Source organism: Chelonoidis abingdonii, chromosome 2 (assembly GCF_003597395.2).
Source record: "Chelonoidis abingdonii isolate Lonesome George chromosome 2, CheloAbing_2.0, whole genome shotgun sequence".
In the NCBI taxonomy this organism is placed as follows: domain Eukaryota; kingdom Metazoa; phylum Chordata; order Testudines; family Testudinidae; genus Chelonoidis; species Chelonoidis abingdonii.
The window spans coordinates 92,948,419-92,970,538 of NC_133770.1; the positions used below are offsets into that span (position 1 = coordinate 92,948,419).

General features: G+C 40.3%; 1 protein-coding gene and 1 long non-coding RNA gene across 7 annotated transcripts; one reads left to right on the plus strand and one right to left on the minus strand.

The window, feature by feature from the left end:
* Positions 1-1,233: 1,233 nt before the first annotated feature.
* Positions 1,234-22,068, minus strand: KBTBD2 (kelch repeat and BTB domain containing 2). Of its 6 annotated transcripts, none has more exons than XM_032774830.2 (5): positions 21,867-22,001; positions 20,571-20,651; positions 9,799-10,328; positions 4,499-4,664; positions 1,234-3,956 (listed from the first exon to the last, which is right to left on the minus strand). In XM_032774830.2, the coding sequence occupies exons 3-5, from the start codon at positions 9,966-9,968 to the stop codon at positions 2,421-2,423; spliced, it is 1,872 nt and encodes a 623-aa protein (XP_032630721.1). In that variant the 5' UTR covers positions 9,969-10,328; positions 20,571-20,651; positions 21,867-22,001; the 3' UTR covers positions 1,234-2,420. The 6 variants fall into 6 exon arrangements, with proteins under 6 accessions (XP_032630721.1, XP_074918680.1, XP_032630720.1 ...); XM_075062579.1 differs by lacking the exon at positions 20,571-20,651 and adding an exon at positions 19,269-19,366 and having other exon boundaries at positions 21,867-21,975; XM_032774829.2 differs by lacking the exon at positions 20,571-20,651 and having other exon boundaries at positions 21,867-22,068.
* On the plus strand, positions 15,164-18,148 carry LOC116821520 (uncharacterized). Its single transcript, XR_004372932.2, has 2 exons — positions 15,164-17,641; positions 17,719-18,148. It is a non-coding gene; the product is annotated as an uncharacterized LOC116821520 (long non-coding RNA).
* Positions 22,069-22,120: the final 52 nt, after the last annotated feature.

The following is a 22,120-nucleotide window of genomic DNA, read 5'->3' on the forward strand; positions in this document are numbered from 1 at the left end:
TCAGCAAGCTGTGTGTGGAGCACAAATGCAGTCAAGACAGTACTGGCGAATGAAATAACCAGCAAAATTAATGTTCTTCATCAGCCTCTATTAGACCAAACTTATGACAAATGATGGCAAACAATTTTGGGGAAAACTAATATGTTCCAAAATTGGAGGGTTAAAAATGTCTCCAACACAAACATTAGAGGGGAAAAAGATTGGTGAAAACATTGCAAATCAATTTTTGAATAACTTAGTGTAGCAACTTTTTAATCCATAAAAATATATAGCTATGCCAAATTTGGTATTAAATGCTTTCATTTTAGTCAAAGATTATTCAAATCCCTACTTTAAGTAAAAATCTCAGTGCAACCTGACCTACAGAGCTGCTACCATCACCTCTATCTATAGTAAATGGTATGGTAATTATGTATTAGGCCACAGTATTTAGGACAAGACTTTCATTGTTCTGTTTTCCCACATGACATAGTTTCCTGTAGTCCATGCTGGTTTGGTACTTGGAAGCTGCTCATTAAGTTCGAAGTATCTGGTTCATGGGGGATAAGGATAAAACTAACAGCAAAAGACAATCAAAGGGACAGTGTAAATATTGCTAAGCCCCCAATCTGAAATATTAATATAGGTGCAAATGCCAAACAATACTGGATAGAAACTGGTTTATATATATATTTCATTTTATAGCATGGTCTTGAACCACAAGATGATAGTTGTAACCACAGATGCTGGAGTTTGAATTCTAACACCAACATTTTAAGAGTATATCTTGTTTCATGAATGGCTGGAAGAGTCAAGTTACTCTACTGTACCAAAAAACGTACACAGGCAATGGAACGAAAATGGAACTGTTGCTAATAGAATGCATATGTTATTTCTTGAAATGTATACCTTTTATTTCTAATTCTACTTATGAAGATCAAGGAGTCTGTCCTCTGACAGTGGGACTTCTGACTTAGCATATTATGGAGATTGTTCCACACAACTTTTCCTTCTTACATTTTATAAGCATTATATGGCAATTTGGTGTTAAGTAGACATGAATTTACTAATCTCCTATGTCATCAAGCTGAACTTCCAGTTTCACTGAACAAGTATAGCTTTCAAACATGCATGTCTCATGACTTATCTTAACAGCCCTTAAACAAGCTAACTTCCTATCACCAAGCAAACTGCTGAAAAGTAGAGAAATTCATAGCTATACTCTTTCCCACCACAAACCACACCAAAACTCACTTAGATTCAGTCTTTTTTTAATAAATTAATGTCATTCAAAATACAGTGCCAGAACATGATGCAGCTGAACATGCTAGTAAGGTTGTCATGAAGCACCTGTGTTCATGTTAGATTGGCGGCGCCCCGCTACTGCTAGTGGTTCCTGGGATTAATGCCAGAGCAGCACTAGTCATCTGCTCTCCTGCACACAGCGTACAGAATATTCCTGAACAATTCGCTCCCCCTCCCCCCAAGGTAAAAAACCTGATAGCTAAGGGATATCTATACACAATCACACTACAGTAATGCTTATTATTAAATTAACAAAAAATAAAGACCTGGTTAATCCACACTAAAACTTTGTTTTACATTGGAAAAATACATCAGCAGCAGGAAGTATTATACATGAGCCAACGTTACTGTAATACAGAATGTGGAGGCATTTATTGATTAAAGCTCCACACAGACCCGCACTATGAGTGGCTAGCAATTCCTATTGCAAGCCCAGCAATTTAAGTCCACATCTGGTAAACCACCAGCTGCTTGGAAGACCTGTATTCTAAACAGACAGGTATAAGTTAGTGAAAATAGAATACATGCACTTAATAATACACCTTGACTGAACCTGCAGTCATTTTGCCCTGCATGTTACCATACAAAGGAAGATCTACCCTTCCTACCACAGGTAGATCCATGGGATTTGTTTATTTTTCTTTTAAATGGCGTTACTATACCGATACGGATATTGGTGTTAAGTGCAGCACATTCCATTACTTAGGCCACACTGAAAATTATATAACGAGCACTAAAGTAGAATATCCAGAAGTAGTTCAAATATAACTGGAAGATATTTTCAGAACAATTGTGACATACCATCCTAGCAACAACAACTGCTTTTGTGATTTTTCTTGAACTGAAAGACTTCATAGGACTAGAAATTAATTCTTCAGACAGTAGTCAGATGCTTAAGCTCATGATATACATATAGGTTTCTCTCAGTTATCAGATAGTATCTCAGATTATGGAAGCATATCTGCTTATAAAAGTCACTGATTCATACTGAATGACTGCAAATGCTAAGTAGGGCATAAAAATACAATTATGAAAGACAGGTTTAATGTTCCAATTTCCAGTCCTGTTCTTTCATTAAAGTTTCTATTTCAAGGTAACTGAACCCAGAAGCAGGTGTGCAGTCTCTAATTTGGGAGCTATACGGGTGGCAAGGTAACCATCTCCCCATCCAGCTCAAACTCATCAGCCCCATCCGATGAAAAGAGATATGTTGGAGGTTTCCATGGGGACTCTTCAAGGCAAGATGGATACAGCTTTCCTACAGTGCATCGGAAGTCTTTTCCTAAGTCCCAGAGCACACGTTCTGATATATGCTGTCGCAGAGACCACCGATCAAGCTCCAGATCATATTGATAGGTGGCATACTTGGCTCTCTCATTCATGTGGGTTTCTCGTATGAAGACACACAAAGAATTGGAGATTACAACAGCTCTAACACAAGGGTCAGAATACCGCTTGGCAGGGATATTAGCTGCCATCCTCCATTCATTTTTATTCACATCGTAGACTTCCACAGTTACGGAAGACCCATCTACAGTGCTAGTTGGGAGTCTTATACCAGAATTGCTGCCAATATGCAACCCTCCAATATAGAATATTTTGTCACCAAAAGCAGCAGCAGAAGCAAAGCATCTACTAGTTTGTCTCATAGCCATTTCTATCCAAGCATCCGACCTGGGAAAATAACAGTACATCAAGTTGTGGGCCATTACATAAATGCAGTTATGAACCGCTACTGCTGTACTCCACTGCCATGCACAAGGCAATGGGCTTACCATGGTCCATTCATCTCTCTCAGTATCATATCTTTCCACAGTTCTTCTGTTTAGTTCTCCACCTACACTATCTCCTCCAATTGCATAGATGTATCCTTCACAGCAGACCAAGGATGGCTTTATACGAACAAACAGCATTGGAGTCTTTGGAAACCAAGTGTTTTGCTGTGCATCAAACCAGTAAAAGCAATTCACAGTTCTGAAGGCAGCCTGAAGTTTGCTAGTTTTATTGTGATTGGTTTTTGTGTTTTTCAGAGGAACTTGCCCACCTGCTATATAGATATCATTATCAGGAGTTACAAGTGTTCCAACCTTATGCAAGTCGGCAGGAGGACTGCAAAGCTTGTAAACTTTTTCTGCCTGGGGACTGTAACAGACAGAAGAGTAAAGACTACCAGGGTTTTCAGCAGCAGCTTCAATGAATATCATCATCTCCTCTTTAGTCATACCAAGTCTTGGTTTGAAAAATTTGGGCATAGATTTGTATAATCCTTGCACTACCACCGATTTATCATTAGGTGGTAATCCTTGAAACCAGGCTCGCTGTGTTACTTCTGAAAGTGCATCAATTCTGATTTGACTAAGAACAGAGGACAAATACTGTGATCGTGATTCTGTGTTGTATTCCAGCCATAACATAGCAGCTTCACGAACTGTCTCCTCTTTTTCCACATTTAAGTTGTCACTGCTTAAAATATCTACCAGTAGATCATGTGACAGTTGCATGAAAGCATCTTGGTGGTACACAGCAGTGAACTTGTGCTCTACCATTCTCTTAGCACTCTGTTTTAACTCTTCACAGCTGAAGAGATCAGCAAAACTTAATAACCGCACACAGTTCTCTGCATTTATTTTTTTAATTAAATATTCTCGACATCGCTGTAACACATCTTCTACCTGTAATGCAAAAAAACAAAATAAAACACACCACTTAAGTAGAGTAGACAAAGACTTATTCCTTTACCTATAAACAAGATGAAAAAAATCCAAAAAAAGGAAGAATACTGCACTGACACTGCTAGTCACAGCAGGTTTTTGAGCCAAGAACATGTCATTCCATCCAGAAAGATGCATGAAATTTGACTACACAATTTGATTTTTTAAAACACAGCCATGTTTACCTGACATGCAAATTGTTTGATCCTCTACCTGTTTGTGCATTTTACTTAGCTTCTTACAAAATTAAAGTGATAGAAATTGTGTTTAATTCTATTCCTTCAGAAACCATATAAACAGGTTGGCTGTGGGATTATTCTGGTAATGGCTGTCCACACTAATATGAACAAACTTGACAGTTTTTAAAATTATTCTATCTTTTTAAAAAGAGACAGAAATGGGATGTAATTGAAATTTAAGGAAAAAATTAGAACCCCATATTTTGGTATAGAGATTGAGCAGTTATCATGCATTTTTACTCAAAATATACATGATGTTCTTACCTGTAAGAAGCAAGCAGTCTCATAAAGCTGTTCTACCGTGCTGTCACTTATTGCCAAGTTACCCGTGTATGCATAAGTTATTATAATTTGTAAAGTGGCTGCATCCACATTCCTCAGATGTACATGTGTTTGTTTACTTTCACTTAGCCCACTCATGAACATGGCTCTGAAGAGAAAAATACTACATTAAAACTGACAAGGACACATACTGTAATCTTAAGTAACTGCTTTTGTTATTTAATCACTCCAACCACAAAAGAGAAAGACACCTAAAATTTTCTTGTCATTTCATTCAAACTTTAAAAATTCCTAATGTGATTTTCCATTTACATTCATGTAGTACTTACCTTAGATCACACAGCATTTAACAAACATTTTAAAAAAGTTTTTCCAATCATATTACTAACTTCAGTGTTCTCTATACATGAACATATAGTACTCAATATTTATGTAAGTTACCATCCCATTTTTACTCCTGTGGGAATTCTGCATCCAAAAAATTAAATTCTGTGGTCATTATTTTAAAATTCTGCAAAATTTATTTATATTTTGTCAAAACAACAATAGAATCACATCAGTTTCAATTATTTTTGGTCATTTCAAAATGTTTTTTGATAAACAGATTTCTTACTAGGCATATTAATACAGAACTCTGAGTAATAATTCATTTAAACTACAATACAGAACCATATTTCCTCCACCCCTCAGCAGCAGTGCAAAGGCTTGAGGGAGGAAGGGGTAAGGGAGGAGTTGAGGGAGAAGGAAGTAAACTGCTGGGAAGGAGCCTGGATGTGAACTTTGAGGGTTGTTGGGTATTGGTGAGAAAAGCATGAAACAGGTTTTGTTTTTTTTTCCCCCCAAGAAGGGGCGGGGAGGGATTGTTATGGACCTTCCCCTGCAAACCCTGGCTTCCCCTAGCCTCTCCCATTCGTCAGGCACAGCTGCCCCTGTCCATGTGTGTTCCTGCACCCCCATCCACGTGTCTCTCCATCCCCATGTAGCCCTGCACCTCCCTCCCATTCCCATGTCTCTCTGTGCCCCCACCCAACCACATTCCTGTCCCTTTGTGGCTCTTATGCCCTCCCCATGTCTCTGGTCCCCCACTCAGCCACCACCTGTCCCTATGTGTTCCTGCACCCCCTTCGTGTCCCCATGTCTCTGTGCCCCCATCTGTCTCTATGTAGCTCTGCACCTCCCTGTGCCTCCACTCCCATTCAGCCACTGACCCAGTCTGTCCTCCTGCACTAGACCTTATGAGCCGTTGACACTCCCCCCCCCCTGCCCTCCCCCACCAGCATCCCACGCTCTCTCCATAGCCCATGTCCTGACATGGACTGTGAAGGCAGGCAGGCTCTCTCTCTTTCCTAGCTGGCCAGGAGTTGCTGCTGTGTTCCATCGCCACAGCACTCTCTGGTGGGCAAAAGGGGGAACTGCAGCAACATTTCAGCACAAGCTTTTTTCCTCCATATAAAAATTAAAACTATGCATGGCTAATTAATTATGCACATGCGCAGTAGCGCAGAATTCCCTCAGGAGTACATTTTAAACCATAAGCAGGGACTGACATGACATGGTTGCTTACTTGGCCAGAAAAATGGAGAAATATTTTACACCGTCATCTTACAAGAAGGACAGACGCATTCTCCAGCAAAAGTTGCTAGGAACAAATGGAGAAAATGCTTCATGAAAAATACATGTGGTTCTGATTTTGTTTTTTAAAGAAACTCATACGGCTCTACCTTCTGCATCTTATGTAGGATACATAAGAATTTATGTTAGGTCAGGGGCACAGAGAGGTGCTTGGGTTGATAGAATTGCATTCCATGTAAGTTTTTACCATTTGTTAAACACAGTGGACTCTTTTCAGATTTGGAAGTCTGGCATACATTTTTTCTGCCATTGTTCCCCCGTCTCCCCGCCCCAGAAATCAGTACCTGCATAAGTCCCTTCCTGAGACTGGAAGGTCAGCTTTAAAGTTTTAAAGTGAAATACAATCACAAAAGAGGATGATTTTGTATCTTTCTTTACATATATAATACATACCACTTACTTTACTTGCCTAGTTTAATTCTGACAAGCGTAAGCACCACAAGTGCTATGCTTTGTTATTGTATGCACTAGCAGCTGATGAGACAATAACTTAAGAGTTCTTTTATTAAATCAGTATTTACAACAAAAGTGTGTAATTTTGTTTATGCACAGTTTAGCATTAAGGGTAGTATTGAAAACTTGAATATGTGCCTGTTTCTTGTCTTTGGTGTTTAGATCAACCTTACCTTGGCATTACAAAGATTTGATTTAAGAGGTTATTTAAAATGAAAGCGAAGAAGAAGAAGAAGAAAATAGGGAAAGAGTGACACCACTACAAAATGTCACACCCCTTCCATACCCGGTGCCCAACTTCCTATTCTAATATACAAAAAAAGCACATCTTAGAAAGAGGTCTGACTGCATATTCTAATCTAATATTTTATGAGGGCTTTCACAGTTTCCAACACTGACATCTTGTGACTACTAGCCATCCACAATTTGTGTCTGACCAAATTTAATGGCTTGTTATTTCTAGAATTGCTGGAACTCCTGAGCCAGTTACAAATACCACCTGAAAGCAGACAGAAGCATTATTAGTAGGGCTGTCAAGTGATTAAAAAAATTAGTCGTGTGATTAATCACACTGTTAAACAATAGAATATTATTTATTTAAATATTGTTGGATATTTCCTATATTTTCAAAGGTACTGATTTCGGACTACCAGTACTTTCCCCCTCCACTAATAGGAGGCAATGGGTGGGGTGTGATGAGCCCCCCACTGAACCCCCAATCTTTCAGAAGCTAGAGAGATTCTAGGGCTTTAAGTATCTAAACAACCAGAAACTGAGTCCATGAGCAAGTCTCAAGGACAGCACCTTGTTGTAATTTCCTTTTCCAGGAACTTCACTATGAGAAAGGGGGAAAAAAGATTTCTTATATGCAGATCCTGGGCAGTAGGGCTTTGCCATCAATTTTTGGATAGTAAACGTAGTCTTTTTAGGTAACTAAGCTTTTTGAAACCTGCATGTGACTGAACAGCTCTCAGGGAAAGGAAAGATCAGAAGTTACAAAAAAACCCATTATATTCTGCATGTGTAAAACAGTTTATCTAGAAGTTGAAGGGATATAAGTAAACAATGGGGGTACGTAGAAGACAATGCAGGAAAAAGACAGACATATGAAAGACAAGATTGGTGGTATACTGCATTTACAAATATTTATAAAATAGATAAAATGTACATATATATTTTACCCCTTAAAATTGTTGTGCCTCCTTAAGACATTTCCCTTGCAACCAGTAATTTTCACTGGATAATAAGCTTGTTTTTCAGGCTAGAGGTGGTTTTTTTCAAGACAATCTTAATTTCAAGACTAGGGTCTGTTTCCTAATCGCTTAGAAAAATATCACTGTACTTTGTTCCAGTGGACAGAAAAAACCTGTCACACCACTTTCCCCCCTTCATAAATCAGCTAGCTGAGCAACAGGCATTGGGGAAGAAGTGGAAGACATTCCTCTGGAGTAGTTTGGGATCTGATATTCCCATTTTGTTAGGAAATATAAGCCAAGATAAAACCAATGTCAGGCTGCATATGAGAGACAGCCAAACATTTCACAACTCACCAACACTGCCTCCGATTCCCACAAAGAGAGCGAAGCAGTTACCAGCAGATTTTGTTGCGGCCATGACAGCCTCCAAAGCATAGGCGGAGATCGCAAGGAGCAAAGCACCAGCTCCTTCCTGAAGTGCCCAGTTGTTGTGCCTGAATAGTTGTTACCAAGGGCACTGAAATGGGCTATCTTGGTGTTTACACTGAGGGCTCTGGCAGCTCCTCTGGAGAGGTGTGGGGCCAGTGTGCATAGCACAGGAGGCAGCTCGTTAGTGGAAACAGCTGCGGGCATTCAGTTGCCAAGGCATTCCCCTGGGCAGCTCCCCTGCTCCCACCTTGCCAGGGCATGAGGAGCTTGGGACTCCGCAGGTGGCTGGTAAGTTCGGGCCATGGGAGGCAGTGACAGAAAGAGAGAGTTGTCAGACCGGCCATGAAGAATTGGTGGCTGCACGTTAAGGCCACCAAAATTTTTGCTATGAGAACCCCTACACTACAGAATACTTCAGAAGCACATCTTCAAAGATCACTGCCATCTTTGTCTCAAGGGCCAAATGTATAGAATAGTGGTTTTCAATATTCTCCATACTGTGAAACCATATTACAAAAGGAAAAGAAGTTTGGGGAAATCCAATTCTAGCTAGCTATAAAGAAAGGAAGGATGCTTGTGACCTCCAGATTGGGAACCAGTGATACAGAAGATCCAAGGTCATTACTAACTCATCAATCAGTTCCACACTCTAGTTTCAAGGCTTTCACTTCCAGGGCCAGACAGGCAGAAAGATGTTTCAGTGGCATCAACGTGCATGACTAAGCCCTGCTCCAAAACCCCAGTATAGGTTAGTTTTTGTAAAACTTGGTATGGAGAAATCCACAAAGATGGCATGAGAACTAATAAATGCACCCAAGAGAAATCCGTTTTAAGAGGGTAAACACAACAGGACCTAGTGGATTTAAAAGTTCACTAGCACTACAGTAAAGAACTGGATAGCACTGGCACAGTACGAATCTCGGGATTAAAACAATACTTAATCCTCCATCCTGGTGGGGGCCCTCTTTGAAACCCAAAGCAGAGGTTCTGGCTTCTGCTGTGCCTATTTTTATCCAGCTCAAAACATGAAGTTGTAAGCTTCCTCAGAAATCCCTGCATTTAAAAGGAGAAGACAACATTTGTTCAAGGAGCACAGAGAACGAGGAGCATATTGGGGGAGGTGATATGGGGACTGTTTCCTCTCAGTGGGGAATCCCTACTCACCTTAGCTTATTTTAGAACCATATCAACAGAAAGGACAACATATACTAAACGTCTTGCTTATCTGGAAAAAGCTGTTCCACATGCTGAAGACAGGAAATGAACTGCATTACACAGCCTGAACTAACCCCAGAATGGCGCTGTTGATAATTTTTTTATGATTTCCTTTCTCCAAATGGTGGATGCCGATGCAATGTCTTTGGCTGGAATAAGTCGTAAAATGGTAGAAAACCCTACTTTGACCTTTCAATGTTACTATTACTTGAAGTATTTAAGAGCTCTGCTATTCACTTCAGATTTCCAGCACTAAATCTTTAAATTGTTGGGCTGTACATTCATTTTTAACTATGTACATTGCTTACAGAACAGTACAATATGTCTGAATGAATGAATCATGATTTGAACACTTACCTGAAATAAGAGCTGCATGTTGCAAGAACCATCTTATGGCAGGGGAATTCAGTGCCCTCAACAATCAACACTATGTCAGTTAGCAATTGCTGTTCATAGAACAATTTTAACTGCTCCAGCAAGGATACAGCATATTCGGTATTGATCTGCCTTTCATCCTGAGTAGACATGACTGTATTCCATTAATATTTCCAGGACTAGATTAGAGAGGCAAGGATCTTTCTGCAGGAGAAAGGTCAAATGAATGTTTCTGGCGCAACAAGAAGAAGAAACTGCAGGAGCTGTTTGTAGCCTTTAGAAATTCTATCAATACATTAGGCAGTGTTCTCTTGGACTGCTGTATCAAGAATGTTTCAGACTTCAACCTACTACTAGGTCATCACGCATTGATTTGGTGTCACAATCTGTTCTCTCGAGACTTTTTCAAGAGTGTTTGCAGAGCTCCTGCTGAGATTTGAAATGGCGCAGCACATCAATGAGCAAAAGTGACGTCTGAGGTAGATTTCGTGGAAACATCTCATGATCAGTGGCTGCAAGCAAGAAAATAAAATTGGTTCACAAATTAGTACCTTTTAAAAGCACAATTTCTTGTTTCACAGTTCTCCTGCCTAAAATGGTTGCCTTGAGTATACGTTATTTGAAATACAATTTTAAATGCCACACATATTTCTAGAAAGATACTGAAACAAGTGCAAAATTATCTAAAGGTTAAAAACACAGAGAAAGGCAGAATAATTTGTATGTGATTTTTTTTTCAAGTTAAGGATCCTAGACCTAGGAAATAGAACAGAAAAAATAAATTTTACGTCAGTACAACTCTACAGCTGAGAAGTGAAAATCAAAGTCTGACGACAAAGTTAAGATTCACTTGGCAATACTGCACATTTATGACCGTATTCCTCTCTCAGAAGTACCTTACATTCTTAATTATTTTTTTTAAGTGGTAGGAACTCCTTCATTTACTCCAGCTAATAGTAAAGATAGCCACCATCTATAAATTTAGGATTTGTATTGCATCCCAGCATTAACAAAATTCTTTTGTCCGCATTAAGTGCTTCAAAATAACTTATCAATATTTTAACATTAGAGATGCCTTTCCATAGTTAAGAAATTAGCTTCCTATTATAACTAGTCATATTTCCCATATTCCACCCAACCTTCAACAAAACCACACCTGTCTACATATTTTGCATGCCAGACCTAATCTCTTCAGAAAAAAATTCTACTATAGAACAAGTGGAACTTGGGATTAAAATATATTTTCTTATTTTTTGCTAATTTTTGTTTGGATCACTACATATCTCCAAAATGGTTTCACCTAACTTTACACTTGACTTATCTTGCTAGATTTCAAGAACTGTCTCACTATATGAAGAAAAAAGTTTTAAAGAGCAGTTCAAGGCAAAAAAGTTTCTTAAAGGTGTTTCAGGGAAAAAAATTCCAATTAAAGTTGGACGAATCACTTCAGTTAAGAAGTCGTAAGAATGCTATTATTCACAAGAACTTCTCATATTAAAGAGCCTGGAAATACTAACTTAATACCATTTCACATAAAGAATGTAATTGTATTTAGGTGACCTTAATGATACCCTTAGTATCAGCATTCCAAATTTCTTATAATCTTAAAATTGTAGAAGACGTGTACAGTTTTCAGGTAGGATACTGAAAATGAAAAGCACTGGTTGAATATGCATCTCCAATACCAAGATGATCCTTGGTTACTACATTAAGTGCTATAACTTTCAGATCTGGACTTAGAAAGTTTGTATACATAGCCAGTTGCTCAGATGCTATGGTGATGGTCATTACAAAAAACTAAACTATACAAAGTCAAACCACTAAACCGGTGGTAGTCACTGACTAATCCCCTGCAACCAAAGTTAGTTCAAGTGCTAAACTAATTTTTGACAGAAGTAGTGTCTCCCCTGCAGATGCAGAGTGAATAGTTATTCAACTATTTCAGTTCAATGACTACTTCAATTCCCAATTGGTTTCCTCACTTTGAATGAAAAAGCAAGAAAGCTTGTTTTCCTCTTACAGCTTATAAATAAAAACTAGGTGTGAAAGGATGAGATCTACTACTATAAAATTGTGACGGACATGGTGACCAAAAACAATCTGGTTCAATTCACTAACTACAGATAACTTACTTTGTTTAAACAGATTTTCAGCTTGCTCATTTAAATCATGATTAAAATTTGTGATTTAAATTGCTTTGATTTTAATCAATCCACCTTGCTCAAGTGACAATTGTTGGTATCACTATTCGTGAACAGTCAGAAATTACCTTCAGCAAGTTGTTAGTGTTAAAAATGAGAGTTTTGGAATCTGGAAACAATAAGTGGCTTCAACTGCTCAATCCTGGATTCTTTTAAACCAGGTTGAGGCTATGCAGAACTTGAAAATTTGTGCTTCAAACATATTAGTGAACTACATAAGTGCTAGGTTGGTTTTTGTTTTTCTTTTTAAATGCCACAAATGGTAAGTTGTATTTGTATCTTACAAAACTCATACATACAAAATACAAAGAATTAAGGTCCTGATGCTGCATACACTTAATGATATGAACAGTTCTACTGATAAGTTAAGCATCAGGGGCTAAAATTGTATATTTACTGATTTTTGATACCAGAGTCTTCATCACATCAAAAAGAGGTGCTTCAGCATTAAGAGTAAAAATGTAGATTTTCAGTAACCTAGGTCATGAACTTTATAGACACACGCCAAAATCAGGAGCCAAATTTTAAGCCCCCAAGCACGTTTCAGCCTGGGGGCGGTGAGGGGGAGAATTTCAAAAATATCTAATGGACTTAGGAGCACCCCATTGACTTGAAACTGCAACCCCTGAAGGAAAATAGCTTGGTTGAAGCATTTCAGCTTTCTGGATGTTTGGATGTTCAATATACACACAGGTGGTGTCGGCTGCAAATATAGCACAAACTATTTGCTAATCCTCAATTTTGTGTTTGTATTGTTTTTACAGTAAGGATTTTAGTGAGGCTCTGGATTTGTCTCTCTCAGAGATGAGTATTTAAGCCTGAAATTTTAGAAAGTTATCTGAGAGTCTACTTATAATTAGGAAACTAAAGAAAGTCATATGACATCCACTGTAAAACTATACAATAAAAAGACAGTAAAAAACTAGCGATGTAAATATCAAATCTGATTTAATACATTTACCCAAGTGAAACATATGTACAGATAAGTTTGATGGGTTAAGACAAAAATAAGAAATAGATTTGGGAAGTAGTGAAAGACAAAAATATAGCTAGACAAAAGGACTTCAAACACCTATTTCAAACAAAAACTAGGGAAAAATATTTGGAAATTTTCCATTTTCCAAACATTTTACAAGAAATGAGAAGAAAATGGTAAACTGTAGTATAGGAAAGAAAGGGGTGAGAAGAGAAAGGAAAGAGTAAACATGCACAGTGCATCTTTACTTGGATTGATATGAACTTTTATAATGAAAACAGAAGTGGAAGGAAGCCAGAAAGGAAAAGGAAGTATAAGAAAAGCACGGTAATTTATTTTGCATAAAGAGTGGATTGTCAAAGAATTTAAATTTCTCACACAACAGACAATACACAACCGGAGGAGACATGGAGGCATAGGATTTTTACTCTGGCAAGCAAATGCAATCTTTGAGCTATTAGGTGCTCGAAATATTATTCGAGTACCTGCTTGTAAGTATGTCATAGCTTTCCTACTCAGATCTAAACCTTAGAGTTCAGAAAATAAGATGCTAGCATGAAACCTCCAAGCTTAATTACCAGGTTAGATTTGATAGCGCTGCCACCAGCCAGATTCCAGTGTCTGGCGCACTCTGGTCTCCCCGAAACCTTCCCTGGGGGACCCCAAGACTCAGATGCCCCGAGTCTACAACAAAGGGAAATAACCCCCTCCCCTTGTCTCCTCTTTATTTCCTCCCCGGCTTCCCCTCCCTGGATGGCCCTGGACGATCACCCTATTTCAATTCCTTGAAATGCAAAACAGAGAGATCCAGTCTCTTTCACCCTCAGTCAGAGTCCCTGCAAAGGTAAGCTTTGCAACTCTGAAACAAAGAGATTTCCCCCTCCCAGTCTTTCCCTGAGGAGACCGTAACCCCACAGAGATTCCTATCCCCTGAGCCTCAACTAGAAAAAAAATCCAACAAGTTTTAAAAAGAAAGCTTTATATAAAAAGAAAGAAAAAGACATAAAAATGGTCTCTGTATCAAGGTTGACAATATACAGGGTCAATTGCTTAAAGAAAAATGAATAAACAGCCTTATCCAAAAAGATACAATTTAAAACATTCCAGCAAACTACACACATGTAAATACAAAAACAATATAAAAACCTATTGTTTTCTACCTTTGTACTTACACTTGGAAACATAAGATTAGAAAGCTTGGAGAGAGACAGTTCACTCTCAGAGCCGAGAGCAACAGAGAGAGAAAAAGATACACACACACAGAAGTTCCCTCCCTTGAGATTTGAAAAATCTTGTTTCCTGATTGGTCCTCTGGTCAGGTGTTTGGTTACCCCTTTGCAGGTGAAATAGACATTAACCCTTAGCTATCTGTTTATCACAAAGTAACACCATGATAATGAGTGATACATAACTGGAAAAAGTAATACATTGAGGCTATGTTTACACTATACACCACTGGTGGCAGTTACATGTCAGTGAAAGGCTCTGGTAAAGGGTAGGCAGCAAGGAAAGATTTCCTCAGTTTCTCAGTGGTGGAGCCTTTCACCGCTGCCACGAAAGGCATGGGGAGGAAGGGGAGGGGAGGATTTGAGAGACCTGGGAAAGGCTACGCTGCTGAAAGCAGCATGTAGCATAGCCATACCTTTACATTATAGCATTAAAAGTTTAACACACATCAACAGAAACTAACTTTGGAATTAACATGCATTTCTGTGAATGTACCTAAGGCTGTTATAGTGTAAGGGGATACCAGAGCAGGGTGTGGTGATGTTTTTGTCTGTGGTGGGGCAGTGGGGAGAGAGACAGGAGACAGAGAAGGGTAAGAGAAGAACTGTTGTACTAACTACTTCCTGTACTCCTAGACACTAACATGAACTGCTAACTTGATACAGACTTTCAAGTTTCTAGTGAACTTAAATGTGGAAGTCACCAACAGATGTAAAAGGATAGCAGGGTTCTGGGTCAAAAAGCAAAGGCGTTTCATGTCAAGTTACAGCTTACATTATACCAAATCAATATACCCTACTGCTGTATCATCATAATGAGACTTCTACCCCAGTAGCTAATGTATAGTATGTCTTAATGCACAGCCTAATCCTTTTGAAAATCTTCCTGTGTTTCAGGGCTGGGGAAAACTCTTCACACAGTTCCTGAAAGTGGCCTTACACATTCAAGAGTTCTGCAGCCATTGTTTGTCATACCATAGCTGCGTAATGATGTGGTCTCACCTGTCAGTGCTTGTTTCCTGGGCCCAAAAATGGCACTCAGTGTCAAGGTGATGCACAACTGTTGCCAGCAACTGCACACTGCTCCACTCTATGTCTTCTAGCAGGGCTGCTTGCATGGCATCACATCGTTACATGCACTGCCTCCTGTATCAGCTGTGTAAATACTGCAGGATAAGGCGCAAGGTGTTTGTAATGCTTACAACAACACTGTACAGCTGATTGAGGCCTATGCTTATTGTGCTATAGCATCAGAGGAGGCAATCCATGCTTATGAAAAAGGCTTGGCTTGTTTTGGGGAGGGAAGGATAGCTCAGTGGTTTGAGCACTGGCCTGCTAAACCCAGGGTTGTGAGTTCAAAACTTGAGGGGGCCACTTAGGGATCTGGGGCAAAAATCAGTATTTGGTCCTGCTAGTGAAGGCAGGGGGCTGGACTCAATGACCTTTTGAGGTCCCTTCCAGTTCTACAAGATAGGTATATCTCCATATATATATGTTTGCCATTGATTTCAGGGAGAGAAAGTACATTATGGGAGGCTAACGCCATGTTCCCATAGCCACCCAAGCCAATGTTTTGGTCCCATAAGCCACTGCAAGCCCAACCCAGAATTCCACTCAGCTACATGCACTACAGGATAGCTACCCACAGTGCAGTGCTCCGTGCATCGATGCAAGTCCTGCTAGTCCTCCACTGACAAAATGAGTATAGTGTGGCCACGCAAAACAGAGGCTCTATGCTAACTCACATGAAGTTGACTTAACTTTATAGTTCAGACATGGTCTTAGTTCTATCCAAATAACTCAAAGCCCTATTGACATTTAGTGTCTAGAGCCTAGTTAAAACCCTGGCTAAGAAATAAAGTTTATATGAGAACACCGACAGTGTGATTCAGGTGAGAAACTCCAGTACCAACTCTGTTATAGGTCTGAATGAGAACAGATAACTTTTTCCATTTCCACTGACGGTGGTGAAAGAAACAACCAACCATTAAAATAATACAACTCACTATTCTAATATATTTTAATTTAAAATATCTTTAACAAGCAGAACAAATCATGTTTTTAAGGACTCAAAAGTCAAGTCTGTTAACTTTCACATCACTAGGTTAAGGTTCCATGAAAGAACTGGTTGTGTGCCAAGCAGTAAGTTTTCTGAAAGGTCTAGTTGAGGGTGGATGACTGAAAGCCAAACCTATGCAGTGGCAGAAGATACATCAACAGACTGGTGAACCTGGGAGAAGACAAGTTGGACCTGGGAGAAAAACTATCAAACATTAAACAACATAACCTTGATCACTGTCAGAAATGATCTGAAGGTACTTTAGAGGTCAGTTGCAGAAAGTGTATAGACTCATACACTTTAAGGTCAGAAGGGACCATTATGATCATCTAGTCTGACCTGCACAATGCAGGCCATATAATCTCACCCATCCACTTCTATAACAAACCCTTAACCTATGTCTGAGTTATTGAAGTCCTCAAATTGTGGTCTGAAGACCTCAAGCTGCAGAGAATCCTCCAGCAAGTGATCTGTGCCCCATGATGCAGAGGAAGGCGAAAAACCTCCAGGGCCTCTGCCAATCTGCCCTGGAGGAAAATTCCTTCCCAACCCCAAATACGGCGATCAGTTAAACCCTGAGCACATGGGCAAGACTCACAAGCCAGCATCCAGGAAAGAATTCTCTGTAGTAACTCAGATCCCATGCCATCTAACATCCCATCACAGACCACTGGGCATACTTACCTGCTGATAATTTGGCAATTAATCAATCAATCTCATCACATCATCCCCTCCATAGTATATGAAGACTGTGAACCACCTATGAAATATCAGATCAGAGATGGGCTCCCCTGTTTAGAGCAGATGGTCAGTCTGAAATTAACTCCCTTCAACATTGGGTGGGAATTCCTTCCAGAGGGCCATGAGAATATCTGAAGTACTCAGCCCTCACGTTGTCCACATCTGGACTGAATTTTACTGCCAATGTTGGCAGTTTCACTCTGAGATGTGCATAAGATGTTATATTTGTGGAAGAGGCCAGGAGTCCTCTGGTGGGATCACACAAGCTTAGAATTCTTCGTCGGGAGGACAACTCATTAAGAGTCCATGAATTTCAAGAAAGTGCCCATGACCATGGGAAAGCCAGGATAGCATATGTAAAGATGCTTTATGTAAGTCAGGACATGCATGAGCATCATGTTTATTGATTAACATCTCATGGCCAGTCATCTAATAATATAGCAGCTCTCAACTTGGCACAGTATCATTATCCCTATTTTACAAATGGGGAAGCTGAGGAACAAAGTGATACAGCACCTTGCTCAAGATCATCCAACAAGCCAGTGACAGAGGTCTCCTGAGTTCTAATCCAGTGCTCTATTCACTAGCTACACTGCCTCCCTATGCATGAAAGCCTTTAGAGGTAAAGCAGCCACATCTGATATGCTTGGTGTAACTAAGATCAAAAAGACTGATAGTGGATATTCCCTAGGAAAAAAGTATTTTCCATAATTTTTTCAATAGCTATATAGAAACAGACATCTTAAGTTTGAATGGGAAATGGGTATGGATGATGGAAGCTAGCATTACAATATGTGAAACTTGACCTTTCTGAAAAAGCTGCTCAGATTTTGGAGAGATGATGGGACAAAAAATTCTTCTCCAGTAGAAGGACAATGAATAAGATTATCCCCTATGTCCAACTGTGACACCTGACGGCCCAACTCCTTTCACGAGGAGTCTTTTTCTGGTCTGCGTCTCTGGTCTCATGACAGGAACACCTAAAGATGCACTGGTGGGGAAGAGGCTGGAGTGGACTGGTAGCATATTCAAGCAGAATTATCTCAGTTATCCACTGATCCACAGCAGTACCATATCAAGCTGCAACAAAACCAACCATGTGACAGGAAGTATTAAAAATAAGTGATTTTTTCATTTAAAAAAATCTAATACATTTTTCTTTTAAAAACTGCTTAACTTTGAAGTTATGACAACCTATGTCAAGACCTAATTTATTAAAATCATTTAAATTAAAGACATGTTGCATCAACGACCTCTCAAACTTTAATAAGTTAAAGGGTGCTGCTTTTTTAATTATATCCAGAACCGGGGGAAGATACTTAACTTTTGGTGATCAAATCAAGTTATATAAACACATCACACTGTTATGGATGGCAGTAAGTGTCTGTTATTTTCAATCTTTATAATGGACCAAGTGCTATGTTGAACAAAAAAATATTTAAATTTATTACTTTTGGTTTCAGTTTAGGTAGCAGGTGCAGAGAAAATATTTCCTTTGTTTGGACAAGTTCAGTTAAAGTTGAGTAATAGATTGGGAGCTGAAAGAGCAGGAAAGCTTGTTTTCCCTCTTCTAATGTCTGAATAAAAACCAGGTGGGAGAGGATGAGATCTACTAATTCTAATAACTTGAAAAACATGGAGAGCCAGATTTTTAAAGGTATTCTAGATGCCTTAAACATACGCATAGGCATCTAATGAGATTTCTCAAAAGCACTTATCCATATATTTAGGCACCTAGACACCTTTGAAAAATCTGGTCCAGCGTGACCAGGAACAGTCAATTCATTAACTACAATGAATACCTCCTCTTCTGCTTAATAAATCAGTTTTAAAAGCAAAATATGTTTTGATCAGCTAGTGTTTCTTATTACCCAGCACAATTGAGATAATTAAAATAAATTTCAGTTTTCCATTTTTAATAGAATTCCAATTTTCATTCAAATGCCGCTCACAAATAAGCAAAAAAATCTAGTAAATAAGTATGTCATTTGCCATCTTCTAACAAAATTTAAGAGTTATGTGAATAAATGTTAAGCGACATAACTTCTTAAATAAGCCTGTACAGATACTGTGTTCTCCTAGTACACAAGGTACCACCAAATTTGGTATAAAAGCTATGTTTAGTTGCAAATCAACATGCTTTAATATAGTTATACCAACCAATAACAATGAAGCTTTCAAGGAAAATACCTGAAAAATACAAATGCTAAATAAGATTAAAATTGATCATTTAAATTAATCAACCATGCCAAGGGATCTCCATGACAAAAAGTGGAACATCGGGAGAAGCAGAAGTTAGAACTAGCTTTGGACTCTTGGGCAACATGTTAAATATGCAACCTTGCCACTGAAAAAGAAATAGGTGATTGATGAAGCAGTTCCATGCCTTAGATGTTTTCCTCTGCCAGTTCTGATACTGCCATGGCATCAGTTCTTGTAGAACTGAGTCCTGAAATCTGAAGACACTAGGTAGATTCTGATACCGAAGGAGGACATGGAGTTCCAAAGACCTAATAGTGGACCTTGAGACGTCATATGAGCCAGACTATCTGAAATATTATACACACCACTCTTAAGGTATACTTGGACATTACACAGTGGTTGCCAGTTTCTTCACTGTGTTTTTCTTCTCCTCCTGGAGGAGATTTACTAGAGAAAATATATCTTCACAAACATGAAAACAGGAGAAATTGACAGTTTGGCAATTGGCCACAGAGATTACACCAGGAAGAGACTTTCTACCTCCAAAAGTGAATCTTCTTAGCATTCTTATCCACGGCAAGAGCTAACCTGTCTAGGGACTTATTTCACTGACTGCTGAACACCACAGAAACAGAGATGTCCTTAGTCAGATCTGGCAGCCCATCATTAATGGAGAGAATGAATTTCTCTTTCTTGCGCTCTAGGATATTAAGAGCCAGTCTCTTCTTAGCTAGATGAAGTTTTCAATTCCAGAACCTCCATCATATATCTTAACTTCCAGAACTGTCTGAAACAGTATGGTGGTGAGACAAGAAATCCAAACATCTGAGTACAGAAATTCAGTAAGATTACCTTAAGCTTTGCCCTCAGTGATGTCCTGAAAAAGTAAGAAGGTTGAAAACTGTATCTCACCCTCCCCACAAATGACCTCAGATTATAAAAGCTAAAATAATTTAACAGCATCTCCACTAACTCAGGCCTTCTTCACAGTCATACTGCCCAAATTAAAAAACTCACTTTAGTAGAGTGGAGTTTGCTATTTGTTTAGTGGCCCAATCTTGTAAGGTACTGAGGGTACTACTCAGCATCTTGCAAAACTGGGCCTTATGAGTCCATGAACCGAACAATTACCCAAGCATGATTAGACAAGAACTGAAGTGTCTCCATAAGCATGCCTTCTATGACCAGATCAGGTTATATGACTTGCAAAGATAATGTAATTTTAATACTTAATATGGAATTTTCAAATGCTTCTGTTTCTTGATAATTAATATTCAGTATACATTTCCTGACTTTTTAACGATGATCTCTCAACTGCTTAACTACAACATTCTTGTAAGGATCTTTACCCTTATATCCTCTCAGCGTTAATGTCGTTTGAATAGGAATAACCATACTTGCTCTCCAGCTGAATCTTCCCAAGCACATTTCTGAAGTAAAGAGACCAATGGAAATTTTAAAAATAAATCTTTTGGGCTTTCATTATATCACAAAGCAGCAAAAAAAAAAAAGTCAACTATTTTTTGGCTTTGCAGCTCACCTTATAAATATATAAGAATTAGAAAAACAGATATTGTTATAAATTATAACCAAGTTTCAATTTTTTCAAAAGCAGCTAGTGCAAGTGTCCAATCATCTTCTGTCTGCTAAAGGGAAAATTCAAACGCCAAATGTTTAAGATGGGGAAATAACTTGCACATGATGGAAAACAGCAAAACTATTCTACATCTTGTGCTAAGCATATTGTATGTTTAAGCTGTGTAGCCACATCAGAAAAGGAAGCAATATGTTATATTAAACAGCAATCAACAGAAGTCCAGTTAAAGCTGAAAACTACTAGTAATCCCTCAAGTTATCCTACACTTGAGCGCTAAGGGAGGCTAAAAGTCACCGCAAGCAGCAGCACTGTGCATTGATGCCGTTCGATGTGATGCCGACTCCAGGACCGCCTGGACAAGAAAGCAGCGCCCTTACCTCCAAGCGCCCTTCGCCTCAAAGGCTCCTATCACAGCTTTACATCCAAGAGGCTCTAAAATCAAAGTTTCACATCCTCCCCGCTCCCTCCGGGCCACGGGCATGAAGTGCAGCGCACACTGCGGCGCCCGGCCCACTGCGACGCTGGGGGGTTACGCAGGCACCGCGTAGCTCACCCGCTGCGACCCTACATCTGGGCGGCTAATGGCAAGGATCCCCCGCGGGGCCGGTCCCGTGCCTGGGCGCAGCGGCAGCAAAAGAAGGGGAAAACACAGGAAGGACACACACTCCGCCCTCCGGGGCCCGCCGCGCTGGGACCCGGGCCGGCGGGGATGCCCCCCCCCCCGCTGACTGCTGTTATTGCCGGACTGTTCCGGTGCCCCTCGCAGCCGCAGGGCCGGGCGGGGACACACCCAGCCACAGGCCGCGCGGAGCCGACACGGCAGCAGCGCGGGGCGCTGGGCAGAGCCCGCGGTTACTCCCCGGGAACCAGGAGCCGCTCTCACTGCGCAGGCCGCGGCGGAGCGGACGCTGCCCTGGGGCGGCGGTCACGGTGCTGCGCGGCGGCAGGTCCGCAGTCCCCGTTCTCCTTTCTGCCGTGGTAGGGGGGAGGGGAACAAACGCAGCCGCCGACGCCGCGTCCCCCTCCCCCGCCATTTGTCCGGACAAACCTCCAGCCGCCGATTCCTCTTCAGCCTCAACACCCGCGGGGAAGGATCCGGACAAACCCGGGCAGCGGACAGAGGCGGGCGCGCGCGTTCGTTCTCACCGCCTCCCTCAACGTCCGTTAAGATCGGCGGCGCGCGCCCCCGCCATCGCGCGCGCGCGCTCGGATGTGGGCGGCAGGGAACTCGAGCCGCGCTCCCACTGTCCCGCCCTTCCGTTCCTCGGGCCCATGCGCGAGAGAACTACCCCCGCCCATCCC